General features: G+C 39.9%; 1 protein-coding gene across 1 annotated transcript in view; it reads left to right on the forward strand.

The window, feature by feature from the left end:
• The window catches only part of MAD1L1 (mitotic arrest deficient 1 like 1), a 352,753-nt gene that overhangs the window by 21,158 nt on the left and 317,224 nt on the right, over positions 1-14,371 (forward strand). The window contains exon 9 of the mRNA XM_005420353.3: positions 13,151-13,237. Within this exon, the coding sequence (XP_005420410.1) occupies positions 13,151-13,237 (87 nt within the window). The remainder of the gene's footprint in view (positions 1-13,150; positions 13,238-14,371) is intronic.

Raw genomic sequence — 14,371 nt, forward strand, 5'->3', positions numbered from 1 at the left:
TTAGGTAAACCCTTAACCAATATACATCATGAAAACCTAAGCCAGAATATCTGAATCTACACACAGTTGAGTGTATACCAGAAATGACTTTCATACTCTGGTACCCATCTGATGTCAATAATTGTCAGAGACATCTGATATACAATGTTAAAAGAGCTGCATTTTTGTGTCTAAAGTTTTAAGGGCTACAAAATAAATATTTGGCCCTTAAGAATTCTAGCATCAGGACAGTTACCAAAGTTTTAGCATCTGTATCAGTCTGTGGTTTTAGTCAGGGAGAATGGGATACTTTTGGTATTAAGTTGGGATTCAGTTCCATGGTGTGACTAAATCATTACATGGAATTTGATGGAACCATATCTGGCAAGAATCTTGCTGACAGCCTCAAGTTTGTACGTGGGTTTTTAGAGTTTAAAGGAGCTGTCTCTCACTAAGTTGTTTCTTATAATTTTCTGTGCTTAGTAATTTGGAATTGTTAGGTTTGTATATGCTGTCCCCTGCATTTTCCCTCCTTGCTGTGCCAGGGGAGTGGGGACTTAGCTGAAACAAGAAGGAAATAACCACCTTCTCCTCCTCCACACACTGCTGCATTTGTCAGAGGCAGCTCAAGGGCTCAGGTTGTCCTGCTGTTGTGGAGGAGCTGCAATTCTCTTCTGTCTGAACAATAAGCTTTGTATCTGTTTGTACAGTAATGAACTGCTTTTGTTTCCTTCAGGAACCTGCTCTGCTGTCTGGAGCGTTTCCATTTACAGACAACCCTTGCCAAATTAATTTTATTTAATTATCTCCCAGGGCTAAGCTTGAATACATTTTGTGTTAAATTCACCGTTTCTCCCTCTTCTGAACGAAATGGACTTAATATCCTTGTTAAAATCTGATTAAAACTAAAATTGAGTTTTTTGAAGTCTGATTATCCCATGAAATGGAATTTTTAAACCTAATTATGAATGGATTTGCATACATTCTTAGCACCATTGAAAAGAAAGTTGAAATAAATTTATTAATGAAATCTTCCTCTGCTGTCTCTTTGGGCCATGGTGATTGCTGGAGAGTGAGAGAGAAGGAAGGCAGGCGAGAATGAAAACTCCCCCTCTTTTGAAATATACCCTCTCCCCTCCCAATTAATTCCAGCGCTGTTTTGACCCTGTCTCATTTTTATTCCTCCCTGCCACACAGCCCAGTTTAGGTAATTGATGGCCTTTCAGAGGGTAACTACACAGTCGAGCTGGTTTCATGTATTTAAAGCCTTTGTGCTTTCTGAAGGGAGGATGTAGTGGGCAACTTTTGTTTCCACTATTATGTTTTTTCTCTCTTTCCCGAGGTAGCCCTGACACCTAATCAATAGGCAGCTCTGGTTTCTCCTTTCTGAGGAGCTGTATATTGGACTGTTTCTTTTAAACCTGCTAAAAAATGGATAGTTTGACAGACTCTGGTGAATGTGCATGTGAAAATTGGGGTTGTTTATGCAGTTCCCTGGGTTTGCAACAAAAAGATATTTTTGTAGGATATATTTGAATCTCTCAGTACAATAATTGTGCCCATCACTTCAGGGTTTTGCCAGTCCTCTCTGGGAACAGGTGTGCCAGTGCAGGATGTGTCTGCTTGTCTGACTTGGTGCAGAGGGCAGCAGGATACCTGTGCAGGGAGGTGGTTTCATGTGGAGGCTCCTACTTGTTGAACCTTTCTGTGTGTTTCTTGCACTGATTGAAGAGTTCTTCTCCTTACATGAAAGGTACAACTTGAAGGTGTGACTTTTTTATTTTTCAGCCAGTCATCCTCCTACCCAGACTTAAAAAAAGCTCTTTGCCTGTTTAAGCATTTGTTCCAAAATTTTTAACAGTGTCTTCTCTCCGTCATGTGCTGTGTGCAGATTTTTTTCTTCTTGTTATAAAAATATAGTAAATGTGATAGAAAAAAGGTTTTGGCAGAAGGAGAGAGAAGAAATCCTGGTCTTGATACATGACTCTGCAAAGAGTAAATGCTCAGCATGTGGCCAAGTGTTCTGTAAGCATTTGCATTTACAAAGTAGCTTTCAAGTACAGAGGGACTTGTTTTCCATATGCCTTTGTGCTTTCATTTTATTCCTATCTTTGCACAGGTTTAATACTAAACACAGTGGTAATATCAAGTTCTAGAAGAAATGTGGATTTCTGGCACTGTTTCTTTGGGGTGCTTCTGAACTGGGGAGTTCTATGAGAGAAGCTGTGGCTCAGCAGAGGAAGGAGAGTTGAGCTAACATTTGAGAATATTTTTAGCTGGCATGTGCTCAGGTTATAAACCAGAATGGTTGAAGTAAATTAAAAATTTTCTTGGTGATGTAACAGGAAAACCTGAGAATTCAGACAAGCTTTGGAGGAAAGCAGCTGACTCAGGGAGCTCTGCACCGGCAACTTAAAATTATTTTGTGGTTTAATGGCTGCAGCTTTCATTTGTGCTTTCTGAAACTGTTGTCCAAAGATAGGTTTAGCATCTCAGGTACATAATACTTGCTGTATAAATGGGACTCCTTTGCAGTATCTTCCCAATCAAATTCCAATGAAATCTGAGGAGCTGGGAATATCTGATGCACCTTCTCCTCGATGGTGGAGCTGTTGTACAAACTCAGTCACATCAGCAGTGAGCAGAATCTGGAACCTGAAGATCCCAGAGAAGCCAAGAGGAGATCTTGAGGAGGATGGATGTTTTGAAGACTTTGGGAAAGCTGTTTAATTCTTTTATTCTTGCCTGGTTGGTCTGTAGCATCCATTTGCTGAAAATGGAAAAGTAACTGGTTTGTGGGTAGTCCTGTATCATACAGCATGATGATCAAGGTCTTCAAGGTAAATGTGAATGAAAGGAAGGATGTGAAAGTGGTGTGAAAAAAGGGTATTTGTTTCTTTCAACAGAGAGAATAGGAGCTTTCTCTTCTGTAGATACATTTCAAACTTTGCCACTGTTTATCATGTGATCTTGTTAGTGCCTCCCCCAGCAGCTTCGGGCATTGAACGTGCTCAGAGCTCCATGATAGCAGCAAGCCAAGATGATGTCCAAATGCTTGGTTTACCAGTGCAGTCCTTACCTGAATGCCAGTCCCAGGAGCCTTGGCAGACACAGGGAAACCACAATTACTTTTGGCTGCTCTGACCCCTGTGCTGGATGCAGGTACCTGAGCTGAGTGAGGGTTGTGAGAGCAAGCTGGCAAAAGGAGAACAGAAATTGTTGAAATGCCACTGCTTACATCTGTAATGCAATTATACTTGAGCAGTTCCACTTTCTGTGAACAAGTCTTGAAGTCTGCTTCTATCTCCTCCTGCCATGAATTATTCATTCCTTGTGGATGAGGGTGATTGGGGCTTGGCTTTCACAGGCAGGTTTATTATACCCACTTAGCTCCAACTCCTTTGGCATGCTCCAAGCCTCAGTTATTTTCCCAGCATTTGTTCTTAGCATTCATTGTTCTTGATGTTAAAACTTTTGGACTGTGTAATTCAGCTCTGGTTTTGGGAGTGAGAGTCCGAGGGGATGGAGAGTGTTGGTTTCTTTCTTTTGATTTTTTTTTTTTTGCAGCAAGCATAGAAAGAGCTTTTTATTTAAATCTGTGCTAATTGCTAAGTCTGAGGGTAACTGTTGTATTATCACCATGTGTCAAAGAACAATGATGTGAGACACTTCGTATGTATGGCTTGGGAGCTTTGGATGTTAAGGAAATAAAACAGAATTTCAAAACGAGGTGGGATTTATGTGCTCTGCCTTTCAGGGAGAGTGGTTCTGAGGGCTGCTGGGACTGGGATATCATAACACAGGGGTGCCACCACCTCTGCAGCAACAGTGACACTCTGGACTCTTCTGTTCTGACAGCTTGAGTTATCTGCTTTGTACTGGGACTGCAGCACTCAGGTCTTGCTGTGTCTCATGTTAGTGATGCCTAGAGCTGATGTGCTAATGGGCTTCCATTAAACTTTCCATTTTAAATGTTATTTGTCCTTCACTTTGAATATTAAATTTTTAGAAACTTTCAAAAAAAAAAGTATGAGAGAGAATTACTGCATTTGTTTAAAGTTCTGAAAGCTTTTTTTAGCCAAACAGTTCAAAGAGCGCATCTCACTAATCAGAGGAATATTTTTGTGTCCCCAGGGTGGTCACAGTGTTTTAATTGGAACTCAGGCTTCTTTGAAGTCCTTTTTAATCCTCCCTGAGCTAGGGGAGAGGGTTTGAAGACAGAGCTGTAAATCTGAAATTTCTTTGGTTTATTTACATGTGTCTGGGGACGTGTGTAATTTGTTTTCCTGGATGAAGCCCGTGGCCAGCTGAGTGGGAAATGTGCTTCCTTAAGTGGGGAGGCCTGAGCCAAAGATGGGGGTTCTGCACAGTGAGCTCACGTGCTCCTGCATTTGTTCAAACCAGGAATTCAGCAGCAGGCTCTGAATGGGAAATGAACTTGGTGGGAAAAGATGTGGTAGCTAAGCATGAGGCAAAAAGCTGGGATTTAAACTCATGTTTTAGGATTAACTGATTAGTATGACTCACAAAAATGGTGTTGCATACTGATATTTGACTTTTACCAATTAGGAAACAAAAGATTTAGGAGACAGTGCTTGTGATTGATAGCTATAATCATCTATTAAATCAATGTGGAGTTTCAGTTTTCTACATTGAATTAGAGATTTTTGGGTGTCCCTAATGATATTGCTTAGTCTTTGTGCCTCAGTTTCTAAAATTCAGGCCTTGCTTTGGTCTGGTTTCAAGGGATATCTAGAGCTACCTCAGATGTTTCATGCACTTGATGTAACTACCACAAACAGAGCTTCAGTGGCACCTGATGCCTTTTTTGCCATCTTAATACAAATACCCTGTGGCTGCTAAACAGCACCAGCATTTTCCTCAGGCATTGCCTAATTTTGTTGTTCTGCTATTGATTTTCATGATAAATGTAATAATTTTTCAGCTGTGTTTTCTGTACTTCAGCAAGGCTTTTATCCTCTCACATTTGCTGGAGCTTGGATGTTTTATGTTCTGCTTCTGGCAGAGGTGAGACATAATCTTTTACTGAATTTGGGTAGTTTTTAATTAATCAAAGCAACAGGCTTAACCTCAATTTTCTAGCTGAAAGAATAACTTAGAATTCCAGCTGAACATACAAGCAGTATGCTTTTCATTCTTTCTAAAATTGTTACCATAAATTTACCTGTGACTGGTTATTGTATTGATATTAAAAAACCCCAATTTAAAATAACTTTTACTGTAGCTTAAAGTTGCAGTTTAAAGTGGCCGTTCCTGGCATGAGATTATATATGTGATTGTAATCAGAAGTAAATAATATATGGATTGTCAAATCACTTTATATAAAAGCAGTTGAAAATATGGTCCAGACTCTCCCAAGGACCTGTCTTCAGCCATTATTATTATTTCCTCTTGCTCAAGGTTAGGGGCTTTGTGTTACTGCTGGCTAATATTTTCAACTGATAAGAGTCTGGGTAAACAACAGGATCAATAAAGATGTTGAAAACAATACAAGGACTTGGGTAAATTAATATTCTGCAAGGATTATCTCAGACAGGTGTCAAAAGAACAAGACCATCAATTCAGTGCAATCTGTGAAATAGTCAAATGTACATAAATTGTCAGTAGCCAGCCTTGGCTGCAGCAGGAGCTCTCCTGTCAGACAGGAGCCCTGGCTATCTGCAAAAATCATGTCTCTGTGTTGGTAATTTCCATGGGGGTAGAAGTTATGCCAGAAGGGCATGTTGGATACATGCAAATTATATTTGTTTTTAGGTTTTGGAAGATTTTGTATCTTGTCCCTGTGTCCCACTCCTCCTTCCCTGAGAAGCTGCTGATGATGTCATTTTCTAGGCTTGGTCCAAATCTCTCTTCAAATGTCTTGAGAGTGACTTTGCAAATGGAATCAGCAGAGGTTTGGTAAAATTGATTTTTTAGCTGTCAGGGTTCTTTCCCAGTTTTGTATAATCCTGGTAATTGGTCTGTAACGGTTTTCAAGTTTTCTAATGACCCACTGTTGAAAGAAACAACATCTCTCTGTTTGGAGTTTGTTTCCAATGAACACATCTTTGTATTTCAGTTTGGTTTTCAGATATTAATTTTTTCTTTATTGCTCTTTACAACTGTCCAAATGCCTTGAAAATCTAAAACAGAACTGGTGTTCTGCTGACATTCTGTTCTTTAGATTAGTTTGATTTGCCCTCACCTTCCTCATGAAGTCTCTTGGCTCCCCTGTTCTCACAGTCCTGTCAGCCCAACCTCAGCTGGCCAAAATGATAGTTCCAACTCCAGTGACAAATAGAAACTATAGGAAAACCAACCCTACTTATGACTCCCTAAAAGGAGTTTTTATTCATTTTATGGCATTATTTTTCCCTTCAGCTGTTGCTTTTTTCTCAGATAAGGTTTGTGATTAGGAAAAACACTTAAAATGTCTTTTGCTGCTGCTACAGTAAAATGAAACATTACATTATTAAGTGTGTTTACATTTCGTGCTTGAAATCTTAAGGGCAATAGGTATGAAATTGTGTACCACAATAATTTCCTTTCAACATCATCATTAATACATAATTACATTCACTTAATTGTGAATTGAGAAAATACATTTGCTTCTCTAATTGTTAAGATTGTGCTCTGTTAGCATGAGAGCAGTAACAGCCATTTTTAAAATCTCTGATATCTCTGTTAGCATGACAGCAGTAACAGCCATTTTTAAAATCTCTTTTGATCATTTCCAACTTCAATAATTCTGTACTACTGCTGGTGAATACCTGAAAGTTGCTTTAGCATTTTGTGGCTTTTTCTTTCTATTCAGTGTCTAATCTATTGGGTTTAAGACCTTAAGAACTCTTTATTTTCTTGTATAGGAAAAACATAGGACAAAGAATATTTCACAGCTTTGTAGATACCCTCCCTGTGTCTTGAGAAGTATGTTAAATTCCTTATTGCTGCCTTATAAATGGTCTCATTTTATGAGGGTCTCTTGATGACTCTGTGAAATTTTTGTTTTGCCATGACCTCTAAAAGCTTTGAATTATGTCATGTGATTGAGCATGCAGTGACAAACCCCAAAGGTGAGTGTTTTTATCTTCCAGACTAGCAGTCTTAGTGCTGCTGTGTACATTCCCTCTTCCTGAGGTCTCTGACAGCCTTTCACTGCTGAGGTTCCATTCCACTGGGTGCAATTTGTGTTACCTGGCATGTTTCTGTGGATTGTTCTATGCTTGCTCTTAGAGTACTGGTAGGGATGAGAAAGAAGGTTGGACTGCTAAATGTTTGCCTAATGGTTAATTTTTTTTTCCAATGTAAGATTAATTTTATCTTGTTGAGCCCTTACCTTATCTTTAAAGTAGAAATGAGGCTTGAACAATGTGTCGTTATCATGCCATAACTTTGGGAGGAAAAAAGCTTTCTTCATTAAAATCCAAAGGTCATTAACTGGAATCTAAGGTAGTTTTCTTCCTTTTTTTCCTCCCTTCTTCAAATTATAGCTTGATTGGATTAATTTGCTAATTTTGCAATTGCTTCAGAAGAGACATATCAACTGTCTTTAGAATTGTCAAGACACTTATAAACACTTCAAATGTTTTCTTACAATAAGTTGTTCTTCTGCTTCAAGTGGTTAATGGGGACATTTGCTTTGGTAAAGAGAATTGGATTTGTTGATTCTATCTGTACACAAATAAGAGTTGTCTAAATGAAGGGAACCTCTGAGGCTGAGATTGCTTATTGCTTTCACTTGCACTTCAGATTTCCTCCATTTACTTTGTACATAAAATATTAAGCAGCCACTTTGTTGGAGAAACAGTCTCAGGTATACCTTAGTTTTGTGGGTTTGACAGCTCTTAGCAGCTTCGTTTGAATGAGTAAAGGTTTGTGACTGCTATTCAAAACATTTAATCAAAGTGCTACAAAGCACTAAACGTGTCCTAATTGCCTGGAAACATTGAGTATTTTTTTTTTTTTGTGACTAATGTGTGTAGGAGATTCCAGACCATGTGCATTAGGTCTGGAATAGGAAGGGAGGATGTAGGAGGATGTAGGTATGGAGATATGAACAGACAGAGGTAACTGCCTGGACTGGAGCTTGGAGGGGCTTTTCTGCAGCAAAAGCACTGTTGTGAAAGTTAAGTCTCAGAACTTCCAGATCTGGACACCAGATTTTAGTGGTAATATTTTCTTCCAGTCTGGTGAAGGTGAGCTAAGGAGTCCTCCCAAGGAGGCAATGCATATTTTGAGGAGAAAGGGAAATTAAGTCATTTGTAGCTTTCTCGTAACAAACATGGAGTTAATCTGACCAAATGAAGCATAAGGAGTCTGTGCTGTATCCCAGAATTCTGTGTGAGCTCTTGTGGTTATTGATATTTGCTGAACTTTCTTGCAGGGCAAGTCCTTCCAGGAGCTGAGCTGCTTTTGGACTTGGTGAAGCTTCAGAGATAGACAGGAGTCCTGTAAACCAGAGCTAGAGGAGTTAAAGCAGTTGAGGAGATCAAATATACAAAGAGGATGTTTGAGACTCACTTCAAACATACAGGAAAAGACTGTTACAGACATTCCATGGCCTTTCTAATCATACAGAAATATTTAAAACAACTAAACTGCTTTTTCAGAAATGTTCTCTTGTTGTCATGTTATTGTTCTGTTTGTTCTTCCGATGCTGTTGTTTTCCTGCCTAGAAAGAAGATGAAATTATTTTTATAAAAGTAGAAAAGGATCTTCTTGGGGAGAGCAGAATTTCAGAATCTTGTAACATTTCCATGTTCATAATACACACAAAAAAAGGAACAAAATAAATATTTTATACTTCTGAGAGGTTACCTTAAAAAAAACCCCAAAACTAACCAAAACCTAAAAAAACACCTGGAAATTGTTTTTCATAGAAGAGAATTAAGCAGATGTGGACTCCCTTTCTGTGCCTTATTTTCTTGGCAAACACTTTAATAAGAACGTTGGTCTCTGGTCTTTGTCAGTTAATTATGTTTAAGTGTAAAACTAAAAATACTGTGCCAAAAGTCTGGTAATGTTCCATTTCAATTTAATATGACTTAGTCGAGACAACCAAACCTGTCATTGTGTATTCATACTGAGCTAAATCTGTGAAGAGAAATGTTAATTCAGCAGACTTTCAAAAATAAGTAATTCTGAGTAATTTAGTGTTATAAATGTGGTATTAGTTTGCTTGTTTCAAGCAAATTTAATTAAACAAAAAGCAGTGAAGAGCTCAGTCCTCCAAACGTAGTTGATGAAGTGCCTGTTTTTCTCTTTAGTTTTACTTTTGTCTTGCACTTCCATACTTAAAATTTAATGTCTCATCTCTAGCTACGATCAAAACTCTTCCTTTGCTGTGCATTTTGAAACATTTTATAGAAGCAATAAGAAGTTGACATTCTGATAAATTATAAATTAAAAATTTTTTTCTTTAACAATTTCGTCTACTTAGAGAGTCCTGGTTTAATGTTACTTCGACAGCTAATTCTCAGTGTGTAACTGTCACAGTTTATACTGAAATGGTAATAGATCCTTAACTAAGAACAGAGTGTTCCTCCAAATCTTGGCAAATGTCAGTTGTGTGCATTAAAATAAAGATAATACAAAATAGCATAAGCTGTTTTTCTCAGAAGTTTAAAAAATGCGACAGTGGGCACTTAAAGTCATTGTATGTCTTGGTTGGACATCCCATTAAGTTAATTTTTCACTTCATTTGAATGGTTTTATATTTTTATCATTCTCAAATTGCTCCTTTTCAAATCATCTGTGCTTCAAAGGAAGGCAAAGAGCTTTGTTTCCCAGCAGTTTTGTCCCCCTTCTGCCTTACTGTGATGTAAACTGCTGGACTAATTTGCTCGTTTAGGGCAAAAGAAAACCTCATCCAAATTAGACTTAAATTCAAGTGTTTGTTTTTATGAATTTTGTTTTACGGGATCTCAGGATGGGAAGGTGGGACAGAGGAAGAACATTCTATCTTTTAGCTCCTTGTGACTTAGCCAGGAGGAGGGAAATGAAAGCAGGGATTTGTTCCTGCATTTTGGAAGCCCCTTTTTCATTTGTTCATGTGCACTTTATGATTACAAAGCACATGAATCAGTTTTACAACACACTGCCCTGAATGGGACTGTTCTGGTCCCTTTACAGGTTTGTGCATGGCTGGTGCACACGAGGGTGTGGGGTTTTTGGTGGTTACTCCCTGGGGAAGGAAGCTGCCTGCAGAGCACAGTGGCACTGCTCAGCTTTTCAGAAAGGGACTTCTGGCTCTGCTTGGCTCAGGAAAGGGTTTCAAACTTCCCTCAACAAGCCATGGTGATTCCAGTAGTGTTGGAAAGCTGTGTTGTCACAAAGAACCTCTTAAAGCAGATTCCTTGGCTTTCCAATGCTGGTTTTGGTATCAACTGTTCCACAGGGAGTGGACAGAGCTTAGCAAAAATTATAGACATCAGCCAAGGCTCTCAAGGCCAGAACACTTTGCTGTGTGTTGGGATGGTGACAAATTTCTCTTTGCATGGCATTGTTTGCAGAAACTCGTGCAATGAGAGGCCTGGTTACAGCTGGTTGCTGTTTGCAGTGCCTTGGGACTTGACCAATTCTCTTCAAATTGAAAGCTTTGATTTTATTTTATTGTGCACGCAGCGTCGTTCCTCTGCTTGGATCTGTGGAAATTTGGCTTTTGCCAAATTGCTGATGCTCAGGATAGGGTGTAGACCTTGGAACCAGGCTTTGAAACCTCTCACTTAGGACAGCAGAGTGCATGCAAAGGTGTCTTTGGCTCTGATCACCTGATATGATTTAGTGTTACAGAAAATGAACTTTTCTTTACAGGGGGCTAATACCCATGGATTTTGTTTTCTGTTATGTAGCTATGCTGCTCCACTTAGAAAGAAAAAAATAATAAAAGCTATTTAATGCCAATAAAACATTGTCCAGAACTGAGTGTAAACCTAAAGCTGCCAATTGCTGGAACTGAGATTGGAAGCTGATTGTTGGTTTGAATGGCTGAGCAGATGAGGATGATTGTTTTTTATTGGAAATCGGTCAGGAGCTGTCATTACTAGAAATCTGTGGCTTTTATAGTACTCTCTCATTTTACTACTGGATTAATTTCAGTTCCTGATCTCAGTCCTAATAGATTATGGTATGAATTTCTGAAAAAGAAATCAAGGCAGAAACACTTTTTTGTACATTAAAAAAAGAATCTGTGAAATTATTTCATTGATGCAGGGACCATACACTGGTGTTGAGGGCTGGCACTCAACATGACCAGAGAGCTGCCTGATACTAACTATGCTTATGATAAATCTGCTGTATCTGGGTGATTTATTACAAGCTTAGAAGTGCATTTTTCAGAGCCTTGTTGACTTGGCCTTACATGGTACAAAGATTTTTCCTGTGGAAATCATTGCGTCTGGTTACAGCTTCTTTTTGCCAAACAGACTTAGGCGTGCCCAGTCCATTTCCCTGGTGTTCCCTCTGATGCCCAGCCACTGGTAGCCCTCAGTAAAGAGCTGGTGAACTGCTCAAGTTAAGGATCCCTTCAGGCTCAGCTACAAAATTTTGAAATGTTATTTAATGCTGCAACACATTTTGAAATCCAGGTGTATGTTGGCTTAAAATTGACTTGTTTCTGCTAACAGAATTTTATTTTCAGATGTTTTAGCCAAGCCATCTCCAGGTTGTGTCTTGGTTTGTTCTCATAATTCCCTTGGCTAGTGAGTGTGATGTCCTGTCCTGAGTGATTCTTTTGCTGCAATCTGTGCCTCTGTTGTCTCATGGGAGAAAATTTCCATCTCTTTAACTGGATATTGCCTATTTAGACTTGGATGTAACACAAGTGGTGTTAGAAGTCTCAAAATTTTCTGCTGAGGAATGATAAAGGTTTGTAATTCTGGAAGTGAAATGCAGGAATCTTTCAGCTGGGCTTGCCAAAATTGAATCCTATCTGCACCAACTCAGCGTTTAACTAATTTTCACTCAATTGGAAGTGACAGATGATTAAAGAGAAAAAGCAATGCCTTTTTTTTGATGTGAGTAGTTGCCTGAAAAATATTTTCATCAGAGAAAGGGCTTCTCTAGTCCTAGATCCAGTCAGAATCCAGTGATCAAGCTCGAGGCACTTCTCCCTGTTCAGCTTTTGGAGTGGCAGCAGCCTCATTCCAGCACTGTATTTCAATACTGTAGACTGTGACCAGGGCTGGTTTCATCTGCCAGCAGCAGTGGAACCTTGATTGGCTTTTTGGGGCACATGATGGATTGTGTGTCTGCAGATTTCACTGCTGCAAAACTGATCCCCACTTGCTCCCTGTGAAAAGCACTTTCAGGGTCTGGATTACTCTTCCCCTTTGTGGGTGGTGCATCTTGGTGCAGCAGAGTTCATACAGGGGTATGGACCCAGTTCATACAGGGGTGCCCTTTCCAGCTTTCTTTCCTCTGAGAAGTGTGACAGAGATGTTTCTGTTTTAGGGTGGGAAAAGCTTTCTGATGGCTCAAGACAAATTTTTATTGTTGTGACTTAGAGAGGCCTCTGAAAGAGCAGTTTCCTCCTCCAGAAGCAGTTGATGTGGTCCATGGAACTGCCAGTCTGGAGTTATCTTGATCCCATTCCATTACCTTTAAACATTTGTCATTGGATTTGATGAAAAAATAAACCAATTTCTGACAGCTGTGCAGTTGTTTGCATTTTTGCAGGGTCTGTAAAAATCTCTGATCTCTTTGACAAGGAAAGGTTATCAGTGACATCTGAAGTGTTACCCAGAGCTGAGGGATTCTGGTTTTTTCTCCTGTGGCTCTGGAGTCGTGGTGTGTGTGAAGGACTCTGAAGTTCCCACGCTGGTAACTCTGTGGGAGCACTGCTTTGAGTCACCTGTGATGTACCTGAACATCTACACTCTCAGAGGGTGTTCAGCAGTAGCCAGAGTTGTTGAATTGTACAGTCTGCATTTTGATTTATTTCCTCCTTTTCTTCCCCTCTTACTACTAACACTGTGCTCATACTGTGATGGCTTTAGATTTATGTGAGCTGGACAAGCTGCAGCTCTGTGTTGTTCTAAGGGACTGGAACAGGTTTGGCCCCAGGAAATCACCTTTGGCTGCTTTTGGTGAGAGCTGTTCCATGGCTGTGTGTGGAATATAGATTTACAACCCATGATTCATTAAAAGTTTTTATTTTCTTTTAATTGCGTAGGACACCTGATGATCTCTCAAGGCAAATTGTGGCCCTGCAGCAGAGGGAGCTTGCCCTGAAAGAGCAGAATTCCACCTTCATGAACAGGTGAGTGACTCCAGGAGGGGATGCTGGTAGAAAGACTCTGCTATGTTAAAGCCCAGAGAAAGGAAACAAGGGCTGCAAACTGAGAGACCAGCTCTTTATATTTTCCTGATGTTCCATGTTCCTTCTGTGCCACCTCAGCAGCCTCATTCCAGCACTGTATTTCAATACTGTAGACTGTGACCAGGGCTGGTTTCATCTGCCAGCAGCAGTGGAACCTTGATTGGCTTTTTGGGGCACATGATGGATTGTGTGTCTGCAGATTTCACTGCTGCAAAACTGATCCCCACTTGCTCCCTGTGAAAAGCACTTTCAGGGTCTGGATTACTCTTCCCCTTTGTGGGTGGTGCATCTTGGTGCAGCAGAGGGATGTATGGACCCAGTTCATACAGGGGTGCCCTTTCCAGCTTTCTTTCCTCTGAGAAGTGTGACAGAGATGTTTCTGTTTTAGGGTGGGAAAACCTTTCTGATGGCTCAAGACAAATTTTTATTGTTGTGACTTAGAGAGGCCTCTGAAAGAGCAGTTTCCTCCTCCAGAAGCAGTTGATGTGGTCCATGGAACTGCCAGTCTGGAGTTATCTTGATCCCATTCCATTACCTTTAAACATTTGTCATTGGATTTGATGAAAAAATAAACCAATTTCTGACAGCTGTGCAGTTGTTTGCATTTTTGCAGGGTCTGTAAAAATCTCTGATCTCTTTGACAAGGAAAGGTTATCAGTGACATCTGAAGTGTTACCCAGAGCTGAGGGATTCTGGTTTTTTCTCCTGTGGCTCTGGAGTCGTGGTGTGTGTGAAGGACTCTGAAGTTCCCACGCTGGTAACTCTGTGGGAGCACTGCTTTGAGTCACCTGTGATGTACCTGAACATCTACACTCTCAGAGGGTGTTCAGCAGTAGCCAGAGTTGTTGAATTGTACAGTCTGCATTTTGATTTATTTCCTCCTTTTCTTCCCCTCTTACTACTAACACTGTGCTCATACTGTGATGGCTTTAGATTTATGTGAGCTGGACAAGCTGCAGCTCTGTGTTGTTCTAAGGGACTGGAACAGGTTTGGCCCCAGGAAATCACCTTTGGCTGCTTTTGGTGAGAGCTGTTCCATGGCTGTGTGTGGAATATAGATTTACAACCCATGAT

The sequence above is a fragment of the Geospiza fortis genome, unplaced genomic scaffold (assembly GCF_000277835.1).
Source record: "Geospiza fortis unplaced genomic scaffold, GeoFor_1.0 scaffold237, whole genome shotgun sequence".
NCBI classification, from domain to species: domain Eukaryota; kingdom Metazoa; phylum Chordata; class Aves; order Passeriformes; family Thraupidae; genus Geospiza; species Geospiza fortis.